Below are 24,538 nucleotides of genomic sequence, written 5' to 3' on the forward strand. Positions count from 1 at the left end.
ACATAAGGAACTTGAGTATCTGTGGATTTTGGTACCTGAGGGAGGTCCTGAACCAATTCCCCACGGATACCAAGCGAAGACTGTATTAATATTACCTACTTCATAAGGTTGTTACAAGGGATAAATAAGTTAATATTTATTAAACAGCTTAGAACAGTGTCTGGCACATGGTTGTGTTATATGGCATATAAGTGTTAGTTAAATAAACTGAATAGAACTGAATAAAATGAAATTACAGATGCTATCTAGGGAAATGATTCCCTGACTCTTCTAGGTATACCCTTACAGCTTGGAGAAATTACAAACTTTCAACCAGATAGATGCTCTCTAAAAATATTTTACTCATATAAAACTTAATTTGGCAAACATTTTTTTAACTAAGAAATTATCTTTTATGGTGAGAAATCATGTCAAAGACTGTGCAAAACTCACTCAAATAAACTAAAGTATGTTATTTCTGATGATAATTGAGTCCAAAGTAGCTGTACCTGCCAGGGGCTCTGTCTGGGCAGATGCTGTTACATGAACAAATGAGGAAAGAAAAAAGGAAAACAAGTACAGGGTAGGTGTATGTTAGCAAGATGCTGTCAGAAGATGCCTGCATCTTTCTGGTATAGTAACAGGTGTCTGCAACATGCATCAGAGGCTTAATATTTTAGGTCACCTTCAGGCAGAAACTGTTTTGAATAATATTAATGGGCTTTCTAAATATAGCTCAACATCAATGACAAATTGTTTTAAGTCTCTGTCAGAAAACATACCCTTCCTGGAACTGAGGAAATACCATGTGCTTCATTTCTCCACACAGTGAACCAGAGGAGGTAATTTTCATGTGTTGACTCCTTTTGCCTTTGACATCTCCAAGTAGTGAATCTAAGATTTTGATCACTGGCACACAGTAAGAGTTGATGCTTTTTTGCTATTCTTAAAGTATCTTGAGAAGGACTCAATTTGAAAAACCAATTTCTATAGCATAGAATATTTCTGAGGTCCTATATTAGTTTCAGTGTTATCACTATCAATAATTTATAACAACTTATTATTAGGGCTATCAGTCTCTGAAGCTCTCACTCTGGGCAATAAAATCCTGCTCAATGATGGAAACGTTCAGACAAATACTGAAGCCCTTGAGGAGGAACGTGGCTGAGGCCAATGCAGGAGGGGGGTGTTCACAGGGCAACCTCTGGGGCCAGATCACTGGCTTGCCACTCTGTGCTTTGCCTCTTGCCAGTCTGTAAACTTAGGCAAGTTCCCTAACCTTTCTGTGCCTTGCTTCCTCACCTATACAATCAGTGCTGATAATATATTTAAAGCATTTAGAACACAGTCTGGCAGATGGTTAGTGCTCAATAAAATGCTGGCTGTTTGCTTCTTAGAGGAAGTAAGTTAAATGAGAAAGTCCTAGCCAGTTGTCTGCCTTGTGAGAGGAATAAACATCTATCTTTCCTAATCAAACTTCTACAGGGTTTGTACATGTTGGCCCCTCCACCTGTACCTGGACAAGGTAATTTCCTGTGATTAATGGCCAGGGTAACACCATAAAGATTACACTTAGATTGTATTTTATTTTCTGTAAATTACAGCACTAATGATTCTATTTAACAACAAACGCATTCCCTGAACTATACCATCTTTTGCCTAGTAAATTTTATGATTTGGATTGGGCTTCGAATGCTGAAAAAAAAATAAAAAATCAAATTATCCATTCTCTTCAACAAATAAATTACAAGGAATGTAAGAGAGAGAGGGAAAGGGAAACTATAGCTGAAAAGTGACTGGCAAACTTATCAACCATGCAATGGATGGACTTTATTTGGATCTCGTAAATTACAAATTCCGAATTTGGAATCTGTAAAACAATATACATCAGTCAACAGCAGAACTCTGAATAGACTGGAAATGGATATCTGATGATGTTTAAGGGAATATTTATTTTGTGGGTGGCAATTTCTTTAGAGTACCTTTTTTTTTTTTTTAACAGATAGTTACACCCTGTAATATTTACATATGAAAATTTGATGTCTGGGATTTGCCTCCAATAAGCTGGGGGCAAAGAGGAGGACTAGAAAGGGATGGGTTAAAACAGGATCAGCCCTGAGTCAATCACTCTTGTCACTGGTGGTAGGTCCATGAAGCTTCAAGATACTATTTTACTTTTTTATACATCTGAAATTTACTAAAATAAGAAGTTTAAAAAAGTAATACGAGTTGATTTTAAAATACCCACACATCCCACACTGCATTCATTGTTGGAGATAAGAAGAAACACAACAATACCTCAAAAATCATATCTTGCATTTATAATACCTTTTTCTGTGAAGATGCAAATACTTTACACTCATCAGCTACGCCAGAAGCAGTGAAGGAAGCAAGACTTGTCACCAGTTTCAAGAGGAAGGAAAAGACAGAGGTAAGTGAAAGGATCAGGGCAGCAGCAGTCAACTGCAGAGACAAGAATCAAGCCCAGTCCTCAGATCTGTGCATCCTAAGGCCTCTTCAAAAGGTAATGGTGACACCACCCTGTGCAGTGTGAATCCGAGCTACTCATAGCAAGGTTTTGAACACTCCCTAAAAGAATAATCGCTGTGCTATCTGAGGCCTCAGAGAGTCAAGAAAAGAAACCTGAGATGGTTCCAAACACCTAGTAAGCGGGTATTTTCACTCTTACTCATTCTTTTGTCAATCACCTTTATAGTGATTATGAGTTTGGGAGGTGAGAGCCGATGGCCAAACTCAGTGAGTAGAAGCAGGGGAGAGAAGTTCAGGCTTGATTTCTCCTAGGGTCATGCTGTATCAGGTGTGTGCAACAGAGGGAAAGGGAGACGGGAGGGAGATGGGAAGCAAGAGGGGAGGGGGAGAGGGTGGAGGGGAAAAAACCGGGAGGGGGAAGGAGGGAGGGCAGAGGAGGGAGGCAGGCATATAAGGTAGCCCAACCACATCCAGAGCAGGTAAAAGGCCCAGCTCCTGGCCTGAACCTAGGGACCACAAAAACAGCATTTTGGGGATTCTGCAGCCAGGTTATTTTCCTACTTTCATCAAATAAGTAGGAATAAAAGAAAGGGAACTCTGTCGATCAAAACCTAAAAGAACATTTTAGAACATTTGAAAATGTTTGTAACAAGACAAAACTGAAAGAAGCTAATATTAATCCTACATAAATGCAATTTGAGTGGCAAAGGGGAACGTATATTCCTCAAAAACTTTAGCTGAACAGGAATGAGCAAAAGAGTGACCTCATTTCTCCCTGTTACAATCCATAATAGACAATAGCTTGTTAAATATTTTAGAGACCATACATTATACAGACAATGTTATGAAGACTTTGGTTAAACTACACAACCTGGAAACCAAGCTTTCTAACACACACTTCAATATGTAAGCAGGCATTATCTCTAATCTTTCACATGTCTAAAGCCAGTGCTAAGCTGTAACTTGAACCCTTTTCTCAGGGCTTTATCTTCCCTTTTTAGCGGTGTTGATTTGGGAAAGGGGGAAGGGTTTTTTAACTCACTGATTCATTTTCTCCAACAGTATATAAAGTAGATTTTGAAAATGAATTACCATTGTTATTTCCACACCTCATAAACCCTGTCCTTGCTGCACAAAACCACCAGCTTTAAATTCTATGAACACAGACGGGACTTCCCTGGTGGCGCAGTGGTTAAGAATCCGCTGGCCAATGCAGGGGACCTGGGTTCGAGCCCTGGTCCGGGATGATCCCACATGCCACGGAGCAACTAAGCCCATGCTCCACAACTACTGAGCCTGCGTTCTAGAGCCCACAAACCACAACTACTGAGCCCACGTGCCACAACTACTGAAGCCCGAGCACCTAGAGCTCATGCTCCGCAACAAGAGAAGCCACCGCAATGAGAAGCCCGCGCACTGCAACGAAGAGTAGCCCCCGCTCGCTGCAACTAGAGAAAGCCCGCGTGCAGCAACGAAGACCCAATGCAGCCAAAAATAAATAAAATTTTAAAAATTAAAAATTTTTAAATTAAAAAATTCTATGGACACAGTCCACTGCCAAGAAATAGAAAGTACACTTTCTAGTAGGTAATGAGTAACATAAGTTAATTCACCAAAGATTTTATGGCAATAAATGCACTAAAAATAAACTTCACACATATTTCCTAGAAAAAGATTTTTTTTTTTTACCAGAAAACACTCCAGGATTATTTTATATTTACAAAACAATATATATGGCTCATTGTTGCTTAAAATTGTCAATGTTTATTTTAGTAAGTATTATTTCTTTAAAGTGTGGTACAATTGGGTCATTATGTGTAATTTGTGGTACAATTTTAATTCCAAATTCAAATTTTAAAATTTTAATGTAAAAGATGGTGTGGATTGTGCTCAACTTTAAGACTTAAAAATTTTTAAACATAAAAAAAGTCTCAAAAAAAGTCAAGACCTTTGGATAACAACTAAAACGTCCATTGTAAGTTTCTCCTAAATATTGAAAACTTGCCATAAGAGAACTACAACAGGTTAAGACAGAGAAAGAAAAAAAATGTTGGTGAAAACTGTTTATTATTTCCCAGCTCTGAAACTCTCATGGGAAGGTTTCCAAGTATTTAGTTGTCTCTCAATATCATTTGATGCAGACAGGGTAAGAATTTTATAATTGCTTACTGAAAATTTGAAAAATACAATGTATTGAACTTGATAAGCAAACAAACTTCAGATATTAGAGATATTATGTCCTCCTTGCATTATCAATACAAAATAACTCAAATAAAAGACCTGATATCAATGACATACTTTCATTTAATAATAATTATGGTTCCACAGCCCTTTTGAGTTTTTCAAAAAACGTTTGCATGCATCATTTCATCTAATTTTGGGGGAAACGCCCAGAAGTTAGGCAGCTTAGAAATTCACAGAGTTCTACAGATGAGAAAACAGGCTGATAGAAGAAAAATGTACAAGGTCATATATCCTGAAGCCTGCCAGTTGCAAACATCCACAATTCCAGCATTAAGAAGTTCAAGTCATATCTCCATATTCAGTTACCTGATTGGTCGATTCTCTTTACTGTCAAAGAGGGAAAAGATGACCTCAAGCTCCTCTCCCAGGTTGGAACACATGAGGCTTTTCATCTGCACAAAGAGGTGGTGACTGCTGGCCTGCACTGGGGTATCTTTCTTCCGATGTCGATGCTCCATCTGAATGACACCCCCCCAAAAAACATGATCAGCATGGACCGAATTAAATAATGGAATCCAACAAGCTAGTTAGCTATGGTGTGATTATGATGTCCTGTGCTTTTTTTTTTTTTTTTTTTTGCTGTGTATTTGGTATCTAGTTGGATGTTAAATTCCAAATTTTCTCCCAACTTCTAAAATAAAAAACTGAAGTTTGCAGACCATCAAGGAATCCTGCTTTAAGATTTGTTTCTTAATCATTAATGTCAAAATGATATCAACTCACTGAGTAGATTCAGGCAGCGTGAAGTTCAAAGGATGCTATCGGTCCCTCGTCAACTCCCACGGTGAGAGCAAGTTATTAGCCATCTTTTAAAAATCAGACTAAATTGTATCTAGCTGATCATTTCGCTGAACAATGTAGCTATGACTTCACATTTCTCATAATTAAAAATTCTTTTAAAGTATACTAAATTTCAAACTTCTGGTAGTTTTCTGAGGCAGGCAGTATCAAATGATATTCAATCACTAGAGCAAGAAAATGTTTCTAACTTGCTGCGGAGCTACAGGGAAGCAGACCTAAGAAAGCCAGTGAGGGGTCTAAAGGCAGGAATAGAATCTGTGTCCATCTCTTATTTCCGTCCTTAATACAGCTAGCCTAGGCTATACTTGGGAGGCGGGACCGGAAGTAAGAGTTCCCACAAGTTGAGGAAGGAAAGGAATCACCCATGGTTCCAGGGGTGGGGAGAACATGAGAATGATCATTTAGTCAACATATACTTGTTACGTATCTATTATGAGCCCAGCACTGGGAATGCAATGATGCGTAAACACAGAAACAGCCTGCCTTCATAGAGCTTTTCTACTAGGGGGAGCAGACATCAAAATTTTCCCACAAATGGATAGAAAACTGCAACTGTGATGAATGGAGAATTTGACTTGGGTCTGAGCGGTCAGAGGAGGTTTCTTGGAAAAATGACACTTTAGCTGAGAGCGAAAGAGTGAGCGGGAATTATGAACCATCTAGGACAGTACTTCACAAACTACCTGCAGTGAAGGACCAGGTTGGTTTTTCCCCCTAACCTACCGCAGATTGATATTTTCATAAAATACCATAAAAATGCCATGGCAATGTCAAAATATTATAAAGGTTTCTAAACGTTTACTCGCCATTTTTGTACTTGGGCCAGTTACAAACAGTTCATGGTCCAGCTAGTTCTTGGACCACAGTGTGAGCAGAACTGACTCAGGGTAAGAGCACAGGGAAAACATACAGAAAGGCTGTGAATTAACAGAACAGGTGCTAAGTAAGAATGTGTAAGAGTATTGCTTTCATAACCCAGACTACTAAAGAGGCTACCTCTTGTGGATCACTTGACAATTAAAAAAATATATTTATAGCTCAGGGATTAACTCTAAAGGAGTCATATCCTTTGTTGAGGATAAGGTACAGAACTCTATGTCTACACGAGCCATCTTTTTATGTTTCTAAGTACAGTTCAATAACTAATGACTAACTAACCAAGATTTGAACGCAAAAAAATGCCATTTACAATTATAGATGCAACAGCATAAAATCACCAGAATTTTTTCATGCTTTTATTTTTTAAATTGAACCACTTGAAAAGTAGACAGCTAAAAAAATGCAATTAACCAAATGCATCTATAATTACTGTATACTCAGCAGGTACACTGGACACGCCTCTGTGACAGTGAAGACTAAGTGCATTTTCTTTTAAAGTGGACCTCAGGGGCTTCCCTGGTGGCGCAGTGGTTGAGAATCTGCCTGCTAATGCAGGGGACACGGGTTCGAGCCCTGGTCTGGGAAGATCCCACATGCCATGGAGCAACTAGGCCCGTGAGCCACAGCTACTGAGCCTGCGCGTCTGGAGCCTGTGCTCCGCAACAAGAGAGGCCGCGATGGTGAGAGGCCCGCGCACCGCGATGAAGAGTGGCCCCCGCTTGCCACAACTAGAGAAAGCCCTCGCACAGAAACGAAGACCCAACACAGCAAAAATAAACAAATTACTAAACTCCTACCCCCAACATCTTCTTTAAAATAAATAAATAATAAAGTGGACCTCAGCATTGTGGTATGTGTTGGCCATAATTACTAGAAAAGGCTTTCTGCAGAGAAATATTCTAACTAGAAAAAAAGCATAATTCTGCCTTTTTTTTCTATGAGGGTTGCTCTATTTGGGGCTTTAAAAATCCTTTATAACAGGGCAAAGGAAACATAACGCATTCATAAAACTACATCTCTTTAACTTCTCAAGCTTTTTATTTTCTGAAGTTGCTAACTTATTTACTGATTTATTTAAAAGTTCAGGGTAACAATGTGCAAACTGCTATGAAGAAATGAATAACTACTAAAGGCTAGAGCTGAAAAAACAGATATAAAAACATTATGAAAAGAACAGACCTCAAAGAGATGTCTGGTCTTTACTTCAAACAGTGCAAAGCTCCCAGCATCATTCATGACATTCACTAAAAACTGAGGAGAAAAATTAGCTCCCTTATTCCTGCAAAGAATCCAATTTATCTAGATCAGTGGTTCTCAACCTTGGCTGCACTTTAGAATCACCAAGAGAGCTTTTAAAAAATACTTATGCCCAGGTCCCATCCCAGAACAATTAAATTAGAATTTCTAGGGGATGGGGGTCCAGACAGTGGTAGTTTTAAAAGCTCCCCAGGTGATCCTAACGTGCAATGAGGGCTGAGAATCACTGATTGAGATCATGTGCAGAGACATGCAAATCCTAGAAGAGTGAAAAACGTATTGTTGCATCTTTTGTATAATTACTGCCTTGGTCTTTGCACGCATGCTAGTAAAAAGCCCACTTAATTCTACCCTTTGTATGTGTGACCTGGGCCCTCACAAACGGCACTGAAATCTCCTCTCTTCCTCACCCACCATCCTTCCACGCCTGAGACAGATTTGAACTTACATAGGTTAGGATGCCATGTTTATCGTTTGGTAATTCACTGCTTTTGGGAACTACTAAAAAATCTCTCTGTGAATATATTACTGCAGTAGCAAAATTTAAAAGGTGTGTCCACGCTTCAAGAACTATGATTTGGTAGTTATAACACATAGACAAAAATCCATCTCTGAAATAATTTATGGTTACAAAGGCACCTAGCAGTGACTCTAAATGTGCTTACAGTTTAACTAGACCTTTGATTAGGAAAAGAAACAGATGCATTCTGAAGATTTATTAAAGTGATACAAATGATTAACCCTCACTAATGCATTAAGTACTGGGTGAATGGTCCACACCAGGGTTCGCACCTTCAGCACTGCTGACAATTTGGGCTGGTAATTTCTTTGTCGTGGGGCTGTCCTGGACTTGGTAGGATGTTTAACATCTTTTTCTGGGATCTACTCTCCAGATACCAGTAGTACCTCTCCCCACTCCCCACTCCACACCATCCCCAATTGTGACAACGAAAAATGTCTCCAGACATTGCCAAATGTACCCTGTTCTCTGTTGGAGAACCACTGGCCTACCCACTAAGTATCTTATAAAAACCAAGAAAGGTTCCTAAAAAGACACTCCTCACGCCCAAACAACCAGAGAACCCAGCCAATAAAGTCCTCTTTACTACAGAAGGTTTGAGCTCTGGTTGTTGGCAGTAAACCATATGTTCCAACGGGACATATGTCAACACGGTGAGGTTTAGCGCATTTTACTGCTTAGATGAACACAATCAGGCGAGAAAGATCTGCTAACAGGGCTATCAAAAACCCAAAACAAGACATTTTTTTTTCTAATGATGCAGTAGGGAGTTTGTAAAATGCAAACACCTGTGTTTCCAATATTACGGGGAGAAGACATAGTAAAGAAGGAGAAGTGGCAACAATTAATCCAGCATCCTGTGTTGGGGCATTTTACCTCCATGCCTTGATCCTTGATCTAGGAGTGACAATAAATCACCACCCCACTCCCACTCTCACCATAAGGGATTGGTGGTGGTGCCTGCCAACTCCCCCTGGCAAAGTCAATACAATCGGTCACGTTTAGGTTGCACAGAGAAAAGGGCCAGTGCTACAGAGAACCTGATTACTGCTGGGCCAGGACGTAAATAGGAACTTGAAGCTGCCTTAAAGAAAAAACGTGTCCTTCTGAAGCTTATAATCATTTGGGGTTCTCTTAGGCTATTGTCTTTGCTTTAGAAGCAGTAAAATGCAACCACTATGGATGAGAAATTACAATTACATGTAAAATTACAATGTTTTATTTTCCTCATCTGTCAAATGAAGACTGTGGACTAGGTTCTGAGCTATAAAATATGAAAAACCCCTCCAATGACAGTCATTGTTAATTAATCACAGCCTGGAAGAGAACCCAGAATCTTATCAATATAACACTCCCAACAGCCACAACTAACAAATCGGAATGTTCAAAGAGATGAAATAAATTTCCCATCCTATATATGACATTAAGTAAAAGGAAGAGAGATAAAATCACATGCATACAAAATCAAACTTGGGAAAATAAAACATATTTGTGTCAGACACTTTTAGTTGCTTCTCAAATATTTGCCATCCCTAGCTAAATATGGGGATGTGACTGTGTTCTGGCCAATGAAATATAAGTGCAAGTATTGTGTGGTAGTTCCAGGAAGGCTCATTAAAATAGTTGAGTCAACTGAGAGAAATCTTTCTCCTTCTTACAGCTAGAGAGCAAGGTCATGGCTAGAGTTCTTGCAGCTATGTTGTACTTTGAAGTATCCTTGATGATGGAGCCTTTTTTGCTACTGACACCATGAAACCACAAACAAGCCCAGGACTTCCTGCCTCTGGGCTTGCATACTGTAAAAGAGAAATAATTTCCATCATGTCTAAGCTTCTATTATTTATTTATTTCATTGAACACAGCCAAATCTAATCTTAAGATTTAACACATAAGGCAGCAATTATTCTTGTCACCTTACCTCCTTAATAAGGATGAAATAAAGATGACAAAGGAATGAAAACTGGCTGAATGCTTAGGTGCTTTGCAAACATTGTCTGTCAAGGAAAGGCATTTTACATGCATTTCTTATTTAACCTTCCTAACAAACATGGTTAGAATTATTTCTCCATTTAATAGACTAAGAAACTAAAGCTCTGAAAGATTTAGCAGTAAGTCCAAGATCAGAGAGCTGGTGGAAGGAAGAGATGAAATTTATACCCATGGTCTTCTCATAATACCATAATAACATCAAAATCATTAAGTGATGGCTTATTAAGTGCAAATCACTGAATGAGATTATGTTGGACATAACAGAGAAAGTATCAATATAGGACACGGTGCCCACTCTGAGGAAACTTCAAATTGAGTGAGAGATTAAAACAAAAGTGAGAGACAGAATCTGATGCCCAACAGTTAAATAAAATAAACTATAACAAAAATGTCCCATTGGAGGATGTCGCTGACAAATAAATTCTAGAGATTTTGTTTGTTATATAAGCTAAGAGTTAGTGGTGACATTAACTGCGAATATTCTCCTTGTGTGCCCTTCCTCCATCTCTGCCCTCCTCCCTCCAACCAACCTTCAACTGTGTTTTTGCTCTGGGCCTGATACCCTGCTTAGCACTGATGCCACAGAGTGGTGCAGCATGAAACATCACTCTCAAGAAGCTCAACGTAAAGCAAAGGAAATTCTCCACAGAAATGGAATTTATTCCAACGGAAATAATGAGCTGTAGATAATCTGAACAGATTGATGATGAAGGGGAAAACTGAAAGTGGTGTTAAGAACTGTTTTCTCAAATCAGACATGCGCCAGATGGATTTACTGATGATTTTTTCCACCATGTTTTTCAGATAATCTCAGGTCAAGAATAATCTGCAATTCTATGAAGAATACTCTAAGCTTGGGAAGCTACCCCCAGAGAGGTAGGATCTTCCAAAAAGGAGTCAGCTATTTACCACAGTCACTCCTCCTTGGAACGTGGGGTAAGATGCAGCGGTAACTAGAGCAAAGCAAAGTTACACCTGGGATACTGGCTTCTTTGATTTGAGGTTTTAAAATAGCTCAGTGAGTATCTAGAGATAAGGTAAAACTTTATACAAATATTAAGAATACGAGGGCCTCCCTGGTGGCGCAGTGGTTGAGAGTCCGCCTGCCGATGCAGGGGATACGGGTTCGTGCCCCGGTCTGGGAGGATCCCATATGCCGCGGAGCGGCTGGGCCCGTGAGCCATGGCCTCTGGGCCTGCGCGTCCGGAGCCTGTGCTCCGCAACGGGAGAGGCCACAACAGTGAGAGGCCCGCATACCGCAAAAAGAAAAAAAAAAAAAAAAAGAATACGAGGCTAGGGGGGTTTCCCTGGTGGCGCAGTGGTTGAGAGTCCACCTGCCGATGCAGGGGACACGGGTTTGTGCCCCGGTCTGGGAAGATCCCACATGCCATGGAGCGGCTGGGCCCGTGAGCCATGGCCGCTGAGCCTGCGCGTCTGGAGCCTGTGCTCCGCAACAGGAGAGGCCACAGCAGTGAGAGGCCTGCGTACCGCAAAAAAAAAAAAAAGAATACGAGGCTAGGGACGTCCCTGGTGGCGCAGTGGTTAAGAATCCGCCTGCCAATGCAGGGGACACAGGTTCGAGCCCTGGTTCGGGAAGATCCCACATGCTGCGGAGCTACTAAGCCCATGCGCCACAACTACCGAGCCTGCACTCTAGAGCCCACGAGTCACAACTACTGAGCCCGCGTGCTGCAACTACTGAAGCCCATGTGTCTAGAGCCCGTGCTCTGCAACAAGAGAAGCCACCACAATGAGAAGCCCACACACCACAACGAAGAGTAGCCTCCGCTCGTCGCAACTAGAGAAAGCCCGCACACAGCAACAAAAACCCAATGCAGCCCACCCCCCACACAAAAAAATACAAGGCAGGTGGGACCAGATTTGGGGAAACTAGATGCCAAGTAAATAACTGGACTTCAACTTACCATGTAACTAGACAAAAAACTCAAGTCATGGGTGATGCCACGATGGGCAAGATGACCAAATATCTCAGGATTATTAATAAGCTTCAGCACTTAGGGATGGCCTGGGGTTTGGGAGAGGTGGGGGATAAGTCTAGCGTTTGGAGACCAAGGAAGAGATACTTTCAGGAGTCTGTGCATACAGTGATAGCAGGGCAGGGAGGGGAGCTAACATATTGGTGAGCACTAACTGGAAACCATTAGTCACAACAATGTCCTGAAACAGATAAATATGTATGACTTGTAACCATTCCACTAGACTAGGCAAAATACAAAGATTTCACTAGACTAGGCAAAGTACAAAGATTTGAAAAATACAACTTAAAACTTCTTTGGCTTTACTTCCTAGTGCCTGGGCATTGAGGGCTCAGTAGGAATGTCAGGGCATTCTGAGGTGGGTAAATTATCTCAGTTTTGTACTTGGGGCATGGTCACCTCAGCTCTCAATTCTCTTTACTTGCTCCAAATTAAACCGGGAACATCCTGTTCTTACAAAATCAAGCAAGTATGAGGAGTGTCATGGAAACCACAAAATTAGCAGTGAGGCTGTGAGCCAAGGATTCCTATACCTACCAATCGGTAGAGCTCAGTAATGCTGATGTCCTCTGGATCCACCATCGCGTACTCTTTCCTAGGCACCAGGTCCAGTCCCAGTTGTCTAGAAAACAGATTGCAAACATTTGGCGGAAGAGTCACCTTGATAGAATATATTAAAAATAATTATCTTTACTGTATCACCCTAACATTCGATACATCACCCACCATGCTTCTCTCACCCATATTTTTTTACCTTATATTAACCTCTCACCGTGATTGGAGTAAGTAAGTAGGCTGAACACTGGTCATAGCTTGAGAAACAGAAGATGACAAAGGCAAGTAAATGGGGTCAGGTGGGAATGGGCTGGCACTCTTGGTGGAGCGCTCCTACCACTGGGGGCCTTGGTACTCTGTGGTGGGGAACCCTTAGCACCCTACAAGCTATTACCACAGAAACCCTTCCTCCTTGTACTGGAGTGGAAACTAGAGATAGACATAATTTTGTTCTAGAAACAGAGTTGAGGAGAGGGAAGTGTAGCCTTTAGGATTTGACCTGGCACCAAAATACCTAGTTATATCCAGAGCTAACACATTAATAATGGGAATCTCTGGCAACACGTGCATGGTCCTTATTCATGGCAAGTTCTGGGGTCAGTCATTAGGAGAAACTCAGTAAAGGCAGGGGACAGAAATTAGGACAGCATAGGTCTACGCCTGGGGTAGCAAAAATGGCTTGATCTCTTACGTCAGGTTTCATTGTGACTGATACGTGAATTACTATGCTAAGAAATATTCTAAGGTTATATCCAGCCTCAGTGGGGCCAAGTATGGTAACGGATTTGGGATGTCTTACCAGGGAGAGAGGAAAATGAGTATAATCTTGCCATTTTCCCTCTAGTGACCTTGATAACATACTCCTCTCCAGGCATCCACCTTACTACACTGATGTCAAGGCTGTATAATTCTACTCATCTCCTTAACCATCACAACTATCCCAAAGGCTTCATGATGTCTCTCTACCAGACTCCCCTCAGTTATCCCACTCCGGGTCTCACACTTAATTCTCTGAGGATAATTTGCTCTATATCCCTTCCACATCATTACTCTCTCTAATATGGAAGACTTCCTGCATGGCATTTCCAATTATACAACCACAGCTTTCTCACTTTTGTATTTTAAAAACATCCTAAAATTCTGTGACCTCCCCAAAACCTCATTAGAGGTTTCATAAGTAAAAACCTCTTATTAATTCAGCACATACTTCAAGCCAGGTACTTCCCCAGCCACCTGAGGGATTGTTGGTTTTAAGATTACAAGACTGTGGCCCTCCTGACGGTAGGACTTGGCTTTTAGATACTAAAACAGTTTCTCACTTTTCTTCAATTATGTTTCTCTTTGAGAAACTTAAAAGTCACACTCCCATTCTCTAATTTTTGTTGAACTTTCAAAGCACAAACTCGGTAATTCATTTTCAAAATGCCCATGTCTCCTTGTTAGTTTCTGAACTGTGTCCTCCCAAAATTTGTATGTTGAAGCCCTAACCCCAATATGACTATATTTGAAAAGAGGGACTATAAGGAGATAATATAGGTTAAGTGAGGTCATATGAGTGAGGCCCTAATCCAACAGGACTGGTGTCCTTAGAAGAAGAAGAAGAGACTCCAGAGATTGTCCTTGTATGGACACAGTAAGAAGGCAGCCATCTGCAAGCCAGCAACAGAGTACTCACCAGAAACTGAATTTGCTGGTACCTTGCTCACGGACTAGTCGCCTCCAGAGTTATGAGAAAATAAGTGTCTGTTGTTTAAGCCACCCAGTCTGTGGTATTTTGTTATGGCAGCCTGAGCAGACTAATAAATCCCCCTTGCTATACCTCATCAGGGGATTCTGATAGGGCCTGTTCCCCATTCTCCATCCCGTCCCAAGAGAGGATCACTGCACTACAATGTAAGATATCAGAAGACACCAGGTGAGTATTGCTGAGGAAAGATTATCTAGCAAAGGAAAGAGGATATAGGCATACCTTGTTTTTACTGCACTTTGCAGATAGTACGTTTTTTTACAAGTTGAAGGTTTGTGGCAACCCTGTGTCAAGCACGCCTGTTTGTGCCATTTTTCCAATAGCATTTGTTCACTTCATGTCTCTGTGTCACATTTTGGTAACTCTCAAAATATTTTAAACTTTTTCATTATCACATTTGTTATGGGGATCTCTGATCAATGATCTTTGATGTCACTATCTTAATTGTTTTGACATTTTTTAGCAATAGAGTATTTTTAAATTAAGATATGTATATTTTTAATACATATTGCCATTGCACATTAATAGGCTACAGTACAGTGTAAATATGACTTTTACATGCACTGGGAAATCAAAAAATTTTGTGACTTGCTTTATTGCAATATCCGCTTTATTGCGGTAGTCTGGAACCGAACCTGCAGTATCTCTGCAGTGTGCCTGCATACAACCACATGTGAATCATGGCACTTAGCTCCTTCCCCATGTCACGTTCCATGAGAAGCTGCCCTACCATACCTTCTTCTGGGAGGGGCAGGGGGCAGCTGAAGTAGTTTAATCATCTGACCATCTCCCCTTCCAGAGTCACACCTGACTGGCCCACAGGTAGGCACCTGACCAAAGGACAAATAATCCCTGGACTGGCCAGCAGCTCATGAGTGGCTGGTATAAAATGCTCAGTTTGAACATGAATAATGGATACTGGCTGTCAATGAGATTCCTTCTTTGAGAATTTGAACCTAGAAATTCACATAGCATCAACCATCTGAGAAACATGAAGGAAAAGTGATCTACATCACTGCAGAATGACTGAGTTAAGACCAACTCCAGCAGCAGAGGTTCTGGAGTAGGTGTGGGATCCAGAACCTTCCTCAGCTTTGGGGCCCCAGGAGCTGGTGATCTGCAAGTCTTTTCCTCTCATAAGGCTTGGATTATTCCATTTCTGCTGGCTTCCTGGAGTCCTAGCTGTGTGAAGAGACTTTTATATGTTTCTATTTTGTTCTGTTAATTCCTAGGTATATCCTTAGGATAACCCTCCCACTGTGTGAGGCTTCTGAGCTCACAGAAGAGGATCAGGACAGTGCTCTAAAAAACAAGAAGACATGAGGCAAAGAGGGAAGGAACAGGATGGAAGGAGAGGACATAGGACATGGGAAGCCAGCAAGGGAAATGGGTGGGGGGGGTAGTTTTATATTAACTCAGTCACTGAACTGCTCTGGGACATCAGGAAGGAAGAATGAATTGATTCTCCCTCCTGTATCATCATCACAGGAAAGTCAAAGGACAGCACAGGACTCTACGGAGAACCGAGACAGGTGCTATTATTTTAAGTCTGTTCAAGACTTCCAAGCGAGAACACTTCTTCTGATGGCCCCTTTAGGGAACAAGGTGGGTTATCTCCTCCCCCTCCCCTTCCTCCCAAGCTTCCTCCATCTAGAGGGCTTCTCTTCACCACTCTTCAACAGTTTGACATACAACTTGAGATTGAACACATCTTTCACTTATGTTCATCCTGAGATCTACATGCTGATAGACAATTTTGCAGAACAATTTAGTTTAATATGCAAGAGAATTATCTGAATTTGCTTTCCACTTTTGCTTTTCCATTCAGTAAGAAAACTATATTTAAAGGAATACAGTAAATGAACAATCTGTAAAATGTAAGTCATTTTAAATAAGTTGTCAAAGAAATTCAAAGAAAACAGAATGAGACCTCAGAAAATTCATGAATTTGAGGATGATCTAAATAAATTATATTGCTCACTTTCATGCATCAATGTTTTACCAACTTACCATAAATTAGCCGAAGAACTGCCCAAAGTACAAGCTAGAACTTACATGAGTCAAAATTGAGCCATGATTCAGTCATAATTAATGTTTTCCCCTCATTTCCCTTCCTTCTGTCGTCATCTTCCTTCCTGAAACTGAAAAAGTATCATCTTCCTGCCTGCTCTATATTTCTAAGCTATTTTTGATAAGCTAGCTTCATCCAACTTTCTTCCTATTTACAAACTAGTCTTTTAAAGGAGGACCAGCACAATGACTAAGAGCCAACAAAATTCGGAGAAAGCTCAAAGTTTTTTCAAAACAAACAAAAAAAACCACACGAAAGATGGGCAGCCTAAGTCGTGGTCAGTCTTCAGGGGCTTCCCTGGTGGCAAAGTGGTTGAGAGTCTGCCTGCCGATGCAGGGGACACGGGTTCGTGCCCCGGTCCGGGAGGATCCCACATGCCGTGGAGTGGCTGGGCCCCGTGAGCCATGGCCGCTGAGCCTGCGCGTCTGGAGCCTGTGCTCCACAACGGGAGAGGCCACAGCAGTGAGAGGCCCGCGTATCACAAACAAAACAAAAAAAAACAGTCTTCAGATCTACCCCTCAAAGTGCTACCCCATCTCACACAGCGAGACCGGAGGCTCCATGCATGTGGCTGGCAAATCGTCTCTCTCAGGAAGTGCTATGTGCTTTGAATCGTGTTGCCCTGGAGCGGAAAGGGGCCTTGGATCTCTTCTAGCTCAACTTACTCCTTCGACAAGTGAGGAAACTGAAGTCAAGGAGGGAAGTCTGGAATTTGCCTCCCATCGTAAAAAAGCAGAGTTCCTAGTGCAATGTCTTGCTGCATTCCAAACCTGCTCTTGTTTTGGATTCCCCAGAAGGAATAAATCTCCCTGAGATAAATGAATTAGGGCTGCTCTCCCGCCTGTCGGTAAAAGCATGAATGACATAGCTCACTCAACGAAATACCAGAAGGACTCTGGATGAGACAGAGGTTTAAAATGTGTTAGTGGGTCCATGTCTTCATACCTGTAGTATGTGATGTCTTGGCAGGAAACAAAACTGACTTCTGATAAAGCGACTTTCTATGGGTAGAGGAAGCGCACTCTCGTTTCAGATCAGTTTTTCCAGATTCAGTAAGAGGCAAATTTATCTGTGGTGCACATTTTACTGCCTTCTCCTTTTTCTGTCGGCTTTTCTTTTATTCTGTTGCCCTAAGATCCTCTGAAGGTCCAAATAGCAAATGGGGATTTGGGGAGAGGAAAGGGAGGGAGGCTATGACTTTGTAGGATACCGAGGGGCCATCTACCTTCCTTAAACTTAAGCCCATACGAGCCTAACATCATAGTCAAAGCTGGTTTATTCTAATTTCTCCCCCATATATTAACATTCATACTTAGCACAATATCAGCCTTCATCAGAGCTTTAAGTGATTAGATATACTATTTAAAGTGTTTGGCTGTTATTTTAGATTAGTCACTTACAGTTTTATTTAAAAGTAAATCTTGGTCAAGAACAGCTTTTTTACTGAGCTCTCCCAAGTAGCTCCTCAAAGAGACTAATATGTACACACAGGCAGAATCAGGGCAATAAGGAGAATGCACCCCCCTCCCACCCAGGGTTCCTGTCCTAAGACTTTTAACAGAAGCTATTAGCATTAGTGTTTCCCTCCAGATTGTACCAACGACCTACTACCACAATAAAGAAGAGGAATAGATTCTGAAGGAAATTCTCATGCCAAACTTAAAGTCTTGAAACAAGATGAATTTTTAGCAGACGCCATATCTGATTGACCCCAGTGAATATTTTGTATTTCATGAGCACTTGCACATTGTCAGAGCACACAGGGCGGCAGAGAACCGACAACGTCCTGGGACCCGTACCAGCCCTAGAGGACGAAGTCCTCGACTCTGCTAGTGAGAGGTGGCACTAAGCCCCCCAAAGGGGAAAGATGGAAAAGCCGCCTCTGGTGTCCTCCAGAGAGATGACTGCATAGTGGCTCACACCTGTGTTGCAGTCACATCTGTCATGTTCGGCCACCAGAGACCACCCCCTCAGTGGCCAGTACTCACTCGTTGCCCCAGTCCAGGCGGGCGGTGATGTGGCGCTTCACGTCCTTCATCCGATCATGGGTGAGATGCCCCACAAGCACCTGCCGCCGCAGATCCAGGATTTCATTCATGATGTGCCACAGCCGGTGGAAGAGATCGCCTTCATTTCTCTGGGAAATACGCAAATGAGGAGATTCAATGGTCACTCACTGAGACATGGGGTAACCACAGAGGAAATGGGGGGCAGTCCTGCTTACCCTCTGTGTGCTGGCCACTCTGTGGACAGATTCTCCATTAACAGACAAACTCTCCCCTCGGGTCCTCAAATGCACTCACTGCTCTACATGCTTTCATCCCATTTCACAATGCTGTTCTCCTGCCCAAGAATCCAACTTCACTTCTCAGACTCCCCAACACAGACATTGTGTCCCAGGGTCCTCACTAAGTCTCCACACCCAAGCTTGGTCTCTGGCTTTACTTACTCTGCTTCCCTTTCCACCTCAAATCCTCTTTCTTTAGCTCCATCCAATTCTACTGCCCTTCAAGGCTCCAACCGACTTCCACCTCCCTCAGGAAATCTTCCCCTTACAACTCTTGTTCACATTCTTTTTTCCCCTTCTCTGAAGTATGCCTGCATGTAATTAAAGCCAATTCAACAGAAAACACTGTTCTCCAATTATTTCTTGCATGTTGGTCTTAATGCTTTACTGTGTTTCCATCAGAAGCTGGGTACACAGAGGGCTCTCACACTAGTTCATTGATGAATTTTCACTGCTATTATCTGGTCAGTATTTAGACTTAAAAAAAATGTTTTCTTTCTTGTTAAACATTCATATAAATTCAGGCTAATCTCCTGTGAAATTCATCAAGAGAGGAGGCTTAGTTGGAAAAAAGACAGGTTAAACTCCTGGCTTCAAATCTTGGTTTTGCCACTCACTAGTTTTATAGGCTTTGAGTATGGCTTTTGCCATCTGTGAAATAGGCACAGTATTAACTTCCGGTAAGGTTATTTTATGGGTTAGAGATGACATTTGTGAAGAGACCCCAATAGTACACTGATTAAGAGCATAGACTTGGGGCTGCCCTGGTGGCGTAGTAGTTGAGAGTCTGCCTGCCGATGCAGGGGACACGGGTTCGTGCCCCGGTCTGGGAAGATCCTACATGCCGCGGAGCAGCTAGGCCCATGAGCCATGGCCGCTGAGCCTGTGCATCTGGAGCCTGTGCTCCGCAACGGGAGAGGCCACAACAGTGAGAGGCCCGCGTACCGCAAAAAAAAAAAAAAAAAAAAGAGCATAGACTTGAAAGACAAACTACCTCAATCTGCATTCTAACTTTGCCCTTCACTGACTGAGAAACCTTTGGCAGTGTATTAACCTCTTTGTGCTTCTTTTCTTATCTGTAGAATGGCTATCATAGTACCCATCTCATAGGCTTGCTATAAGGATTGATGACTTCATATATTAAAACTCTGAGAACAATGCTTGGCCCAGAATAAATATCATGTAAGTATCAGCTGCTACTAATGCTGTTATCATTATGGTTTTGATCCAGAATAAACCCTCTTATAAAAATTGTGTCTTTATTAAAATCTAAGTGTATGTCTCTTCCCCAGAGATATTTAGGGTAAACCTTCTATAAGTATTTCATCTTCCATCAACCCTTCATCTTTCTTAAGAAGAAGTCATGCTTTTACTTTCTACAAAAATTATTAGTAGGCTATATGAATAGTGGTATGAAAGTATTGAGATTATCGTTCATCTAAAGTCCTCTACAGAGATAAGCTGCCAGAAATACCAAGTTCTGTGTGATGGGTAAAGATGGTCAGTCATAACATTCTTTTTCTTTCTTTTTTTTTTTTTTTGGTAAAAAGTAGTGATGGATCTTCTGCTTTATCAATGCTTGGTGACTAGAAAAGCATTTTCGTGTACTGTGCAGGTTAGGCAATGTGCCAGCTGACCAAGAAGCATTCTCCATGACACCATCCCTGATCCTCTGAGATATCAATAACCTTGCTCTCAACTCCTAGAGCACTCTCTTGAGCCTGTTCTTCTACAACCTCTCACTCTTTACTCACGTTATACACTCCCATACAAGTCATTACAAAGGTGCTATAATGTTGTAAGTCACTGGTCAGTGTCTGTGTTCTTCACCTGGTGTAAGCTCCCAACCACAATGGCCGAGACTGCACTACGTAGTCCCAGCAGCTGAAGAATGAAGGAAGGAATACCTTGATTTAGAGCTGTTAGTTTTGGTGGATCTTGAGAAGTGGGTTCTGTTTAGATCATATAAAAGAACAAGCAGGGAAGATCAAGAAAAACTTGAGGAGGATGGGCCTAGAGATCATCATACTAAGTGAAGTAAGCCAGACAGAGAAAAACAAACATCATATGATTTCACTTATATGTGGAATCTAAAAAAAATGTTGCAAATGAACTTATTTACAAAACAGAAAGTGACTCACAGACACAGAGAACAAACTTATAATTATCAAAGGGGGAAAGTGGGGGGGATAAATTAGGAGTTTGGGGTTAACAGACACATACTACTATATATGAAACAGGTAAACAAGGACCTACTGTATAGCACAGGGAACTATATATTCAGTATCTTGCAATAACCTATAATGGAAAAGAATCTGAAGAAAGAATATATATATACATATATATATATATGTATATATATATACACACACACATACATATACACATATATAACTGAATCACTATGCTGTTCACCTGAAACTAACACAACATTGTAAATCAACTATACTTCAATTAAAAAATTAATTTAAAAAATTAAAAAAAAAAAACTTGAGGAACTCTGTGGTCAGAAAGAAAAGTTCACTTGAGTCAAAGAAATTACATAAGGAAAATATAAGTCAAATCTCATGCAGCCGGGGAGAGAGTCAGCTCTGCTTAAAATGACTGTCACAGTGTGAAAGTCACTTGTCCTGCTCTTGGGGAAGGTGTTCTGCAGTTGTCTAGAAGAATGGGCTTGATTTCCTAATAATGTCACCTCTAGCTCTTAAGTCTAAGAGAACACTGAGCTGAGAAGAAGCCAGATCCTTTATAAAAGGAAAACAAGTTGGTCTGCTTGCCCTTTCAGGAAGGGGTGGCAGGAACAGTGACATACTGCAGCCCTGACCAGCAAACCCTCCCTACTAGTGCATGAAAACAGTACATATCTGTTTTGACAGCTAGTCAGAAAATGATGCTTCTTTAAAAACTGGATTTTAAAAATTGGATAGTTATGAAGACTGTTCAGGAAACGTGAAGAATGCTTTTGAGTTAATGTCAAATGAAAAAGGTAGGGTACAATATTAAACACTCAAAATAGAAAAATATCTAAACATTTTAAAAATATATCCGAAAATTTCTGCAATATTTTTTGCAAAAAGTGAACTGTAAGTATTTTAGTGTTGTAGAGAATGGGTAAGTTTTGATTTGCCTCAAGATGAAAATAATATAATTTTTGGAGCAGCAGACCTCAGTTTACAGCCAGGCTTTCCCACTTAGCATGGGACCCTGGATAGATTATCTTTTTTTGTGTGTGTGGTACGCGGGCCTCTCACCGCTGTGGCCTCTCCCGCCATGGAGCACAGGCTCCGGACGCGCAGGCCCAGCGGCCATGGCTCACGGGCCCAGCCGCTCTGCGGCATGTGGGATCTTCCCAGACCGGGGCACGAACCCGTGTCCCCTGCATCGGCAGGCGGACTCTCAACCACTGTGCCACCAGGGAAGCCCCTGGATAGATTATCTTTGATGAGCTTTGAGAATAAAAACTACCTGGCAGAGTCCCACAGAAGAGAGATGTGAAATACCCACCCAAAGGCCTGCACAAAAGTACTTGGTAGAAGATGGCTGCTGTATTTCTCCTAAACGTTTTGTGGTTAGATTACTGACACTTTATTAAGTGATATTTTAAAGGACATTAATTAGGCCATTACCAATGTTATTAAAAAGAGCAAATAGCATTTCTCAAGCATCTGCCATGTGCTTTTTTATGCTAAATGTCCTACATATATTAAGTATATCTCATATACTACTTACAATTGACAAGATATTAGTGGCTCATCAAGCATCTTCCAGTGGAGAAGCTTCCAGTGGAGAAGCTAGCCTTAAAACTGTTAGGAAAGACCACAGACAGTACCCCGATACACTCAAGCATGATGAACTTGAACCAAAACATTTAGCAAAAAGGTTTACATCAGGAAAAGAGAAACCAAAAGGGTCCAACAGAGTCAAGTCAGCCTCCTTCTCAAGGTCAAAAATCTGGTACTTCCAGGTTAAACTTTATATTTTTTCCTAATAGAACTGACTACCATTCCAGTATCCAAGGAAACTTTGAAAAAATTCTCTCTCTGTTTCCGTCACTTAGGACAGTAGGAGGTGAGAAGGTTACTCCTAGAGCTTACAACACATAGGTTTTCAAGCCAATCAAGTATGTCCCCAAAATAGAGGCTTGCAGCCTCAAAAGCAAGTAAAAATAGCTAGATAGGGAAGAATCAAGTGGAAATTTAACTCTGTTCCTCACCAGCAGCTACATAAAAGGAAAAGTGCTGGTGCCTTAGCTCAGCTAATGGTTGACACTTACACTGTCATCATTTTTATAGTGGGTACTTAGGATGCAGTGATTTGAAAATTTCACATAGTTTCATTTTCCATGTTAGTGTCATGTACAATATTAAGTGAAATAATACTTGGGTTTTATATTCTTTCCAACAAAAATTTTTTTAAATCTAAAAAGGAGATTTGCATTTCCTTTGTAGTCTCCCAGCACAGAGCCCTTGAGTTCAATTATCTTGACAGTGCATTTACCTCACCCCAGCAAAGCTTAGACACTGTGTTTCACCTAAGATCATCTTGTGGATTTTAGTAGTGAGCCCTAATGCCGCCAGCTCTAGGAGGGCATGGTCAGAGAAATCCAACATCAAAAGGGTTTTCATTAGTGACTTTTAAAGATTTTCTTGCCTCAATGAACTATCCTATTGCATTTTCTTTTTTAAAATTTATTTATTTATTTATTTATTTATTTTTGGCTGCACTGGGTCTTCATTGCTATGCGCAGGTTTTCTCTAGTTGTGGTGAGCGGGGGCTGCTCTGCGTTGCTGTGCGTGGCCTTCTCATTGCGGTGGCTTCTCTTGTTGCAGAGCACGGACTCTAGGCATGTGGGCCTCAGCAGTTGTGGCTCGCGGGCTCAGTACTTGTGGCTCACGGACTCTAGAGTGCAGGCTCAGTAGTTGTGGCACATGGGTTTAGTTGCTCCTTGGCACATGGGATCTTCCCAGACCAGGGCTCGAACCCATGTTCCCCTGCATTGGCAGGTGGATTCTTAACCACTGAGCCACCAGGGAAGTCCCCCTATTGCATTTTCTATGTAGCAGAAAATAAAAACGGTCATTTCGTGCCCATATCCCTCACTAATTTGGATTTTCTCTTTGACAGGCTATTTCAAATCATTTTGTCAGGATAAGTACACCTTTGTATTTTGAGCACATCCCTTCAAATGATTAAGCTGTCCTATAAATTCCTTTGAAAATCAGAGAAGAAATAAATTCATCTTCCCCAAAATGTCACCCCCAATTCCCCATATACAGTGGTTCAGAGTGAGGGGAGGGTGCTAGATTTACATCTGAATCCCAGCTCAGCCATTTTCCAACTACTTGGCCTCCAGCAAGTTTTTCACTCTCAGCCTCATTTTCCTCATTTGTAAACTGAGGATGATCATAGGCTTTTATTTCCTTGAGTGGTAGTAAGGATTAAATGAGATACTACATATAGAGTACTTCCCACAGGGTTTGCACCACAGAAGACTCTCAGTAAGTATAACATGTAAATAGGTATATATATATATATACCCAAAACACTGACCCCTTTTTACCCCAAGAAACATCCTTTTCTCTTGTATATTTAGAATATTCTCATTGATTCTGGCTAAGCAGCCTATCATTTTTATTATACTTGAATAATTTATAGAGAATTAGAACATAAAAAATACTAATATGAAAATTGTATTGAAAATAAGTTTAGTTCCCCCTGAAAA

The 24,538-nt window shown here is 41.2% G+C and overlaps 1 protein-coding gene across 2 annotated transcripts in view; it reads right to left on the reverse strand.

Moving 5' to 3' along the window:
- The window catches only part of DOCK4 (dedicator of cytokinesis 4), a 487,691-nt gene that overhangs the window by 239,235 nt on the left and 223,918 nt on the right, over positions 1-24,538 (reverse strand). For both annotated transcript variants that reach the window (XM_081243754.1, XM_081243753.1), the window contains exons 6-8: positions 18,518-18,666; positions 12,694-12,778; positions 5,020-5,171 (exon numbers count right to left, since the gene is read on the reverse strand). In XM_081243754.1, the coding sequence (XP_081099880.1) occupies positions 5,020-5,171; positions 12,694-12,778; positions 18,518-18,666 (386 nt within the window). The remainder of the gene's footprint in view (positions 1-5,019; positions 5,172-12,693; positions 12,779-18,517; positions 18,667-24,538) is intronic.

Source organism: Mesoplodon bidens (genome assembly GCF_964165515.1).
Source record: "Mesoplodon bidens genome assembly, chromosome: 9".
NCBI lineage: Eukaryota > Metazoa > Chordata > Mammalia > Artiodactyla > Ziphiidae > Mesoplodon > Mesoplodon bidens.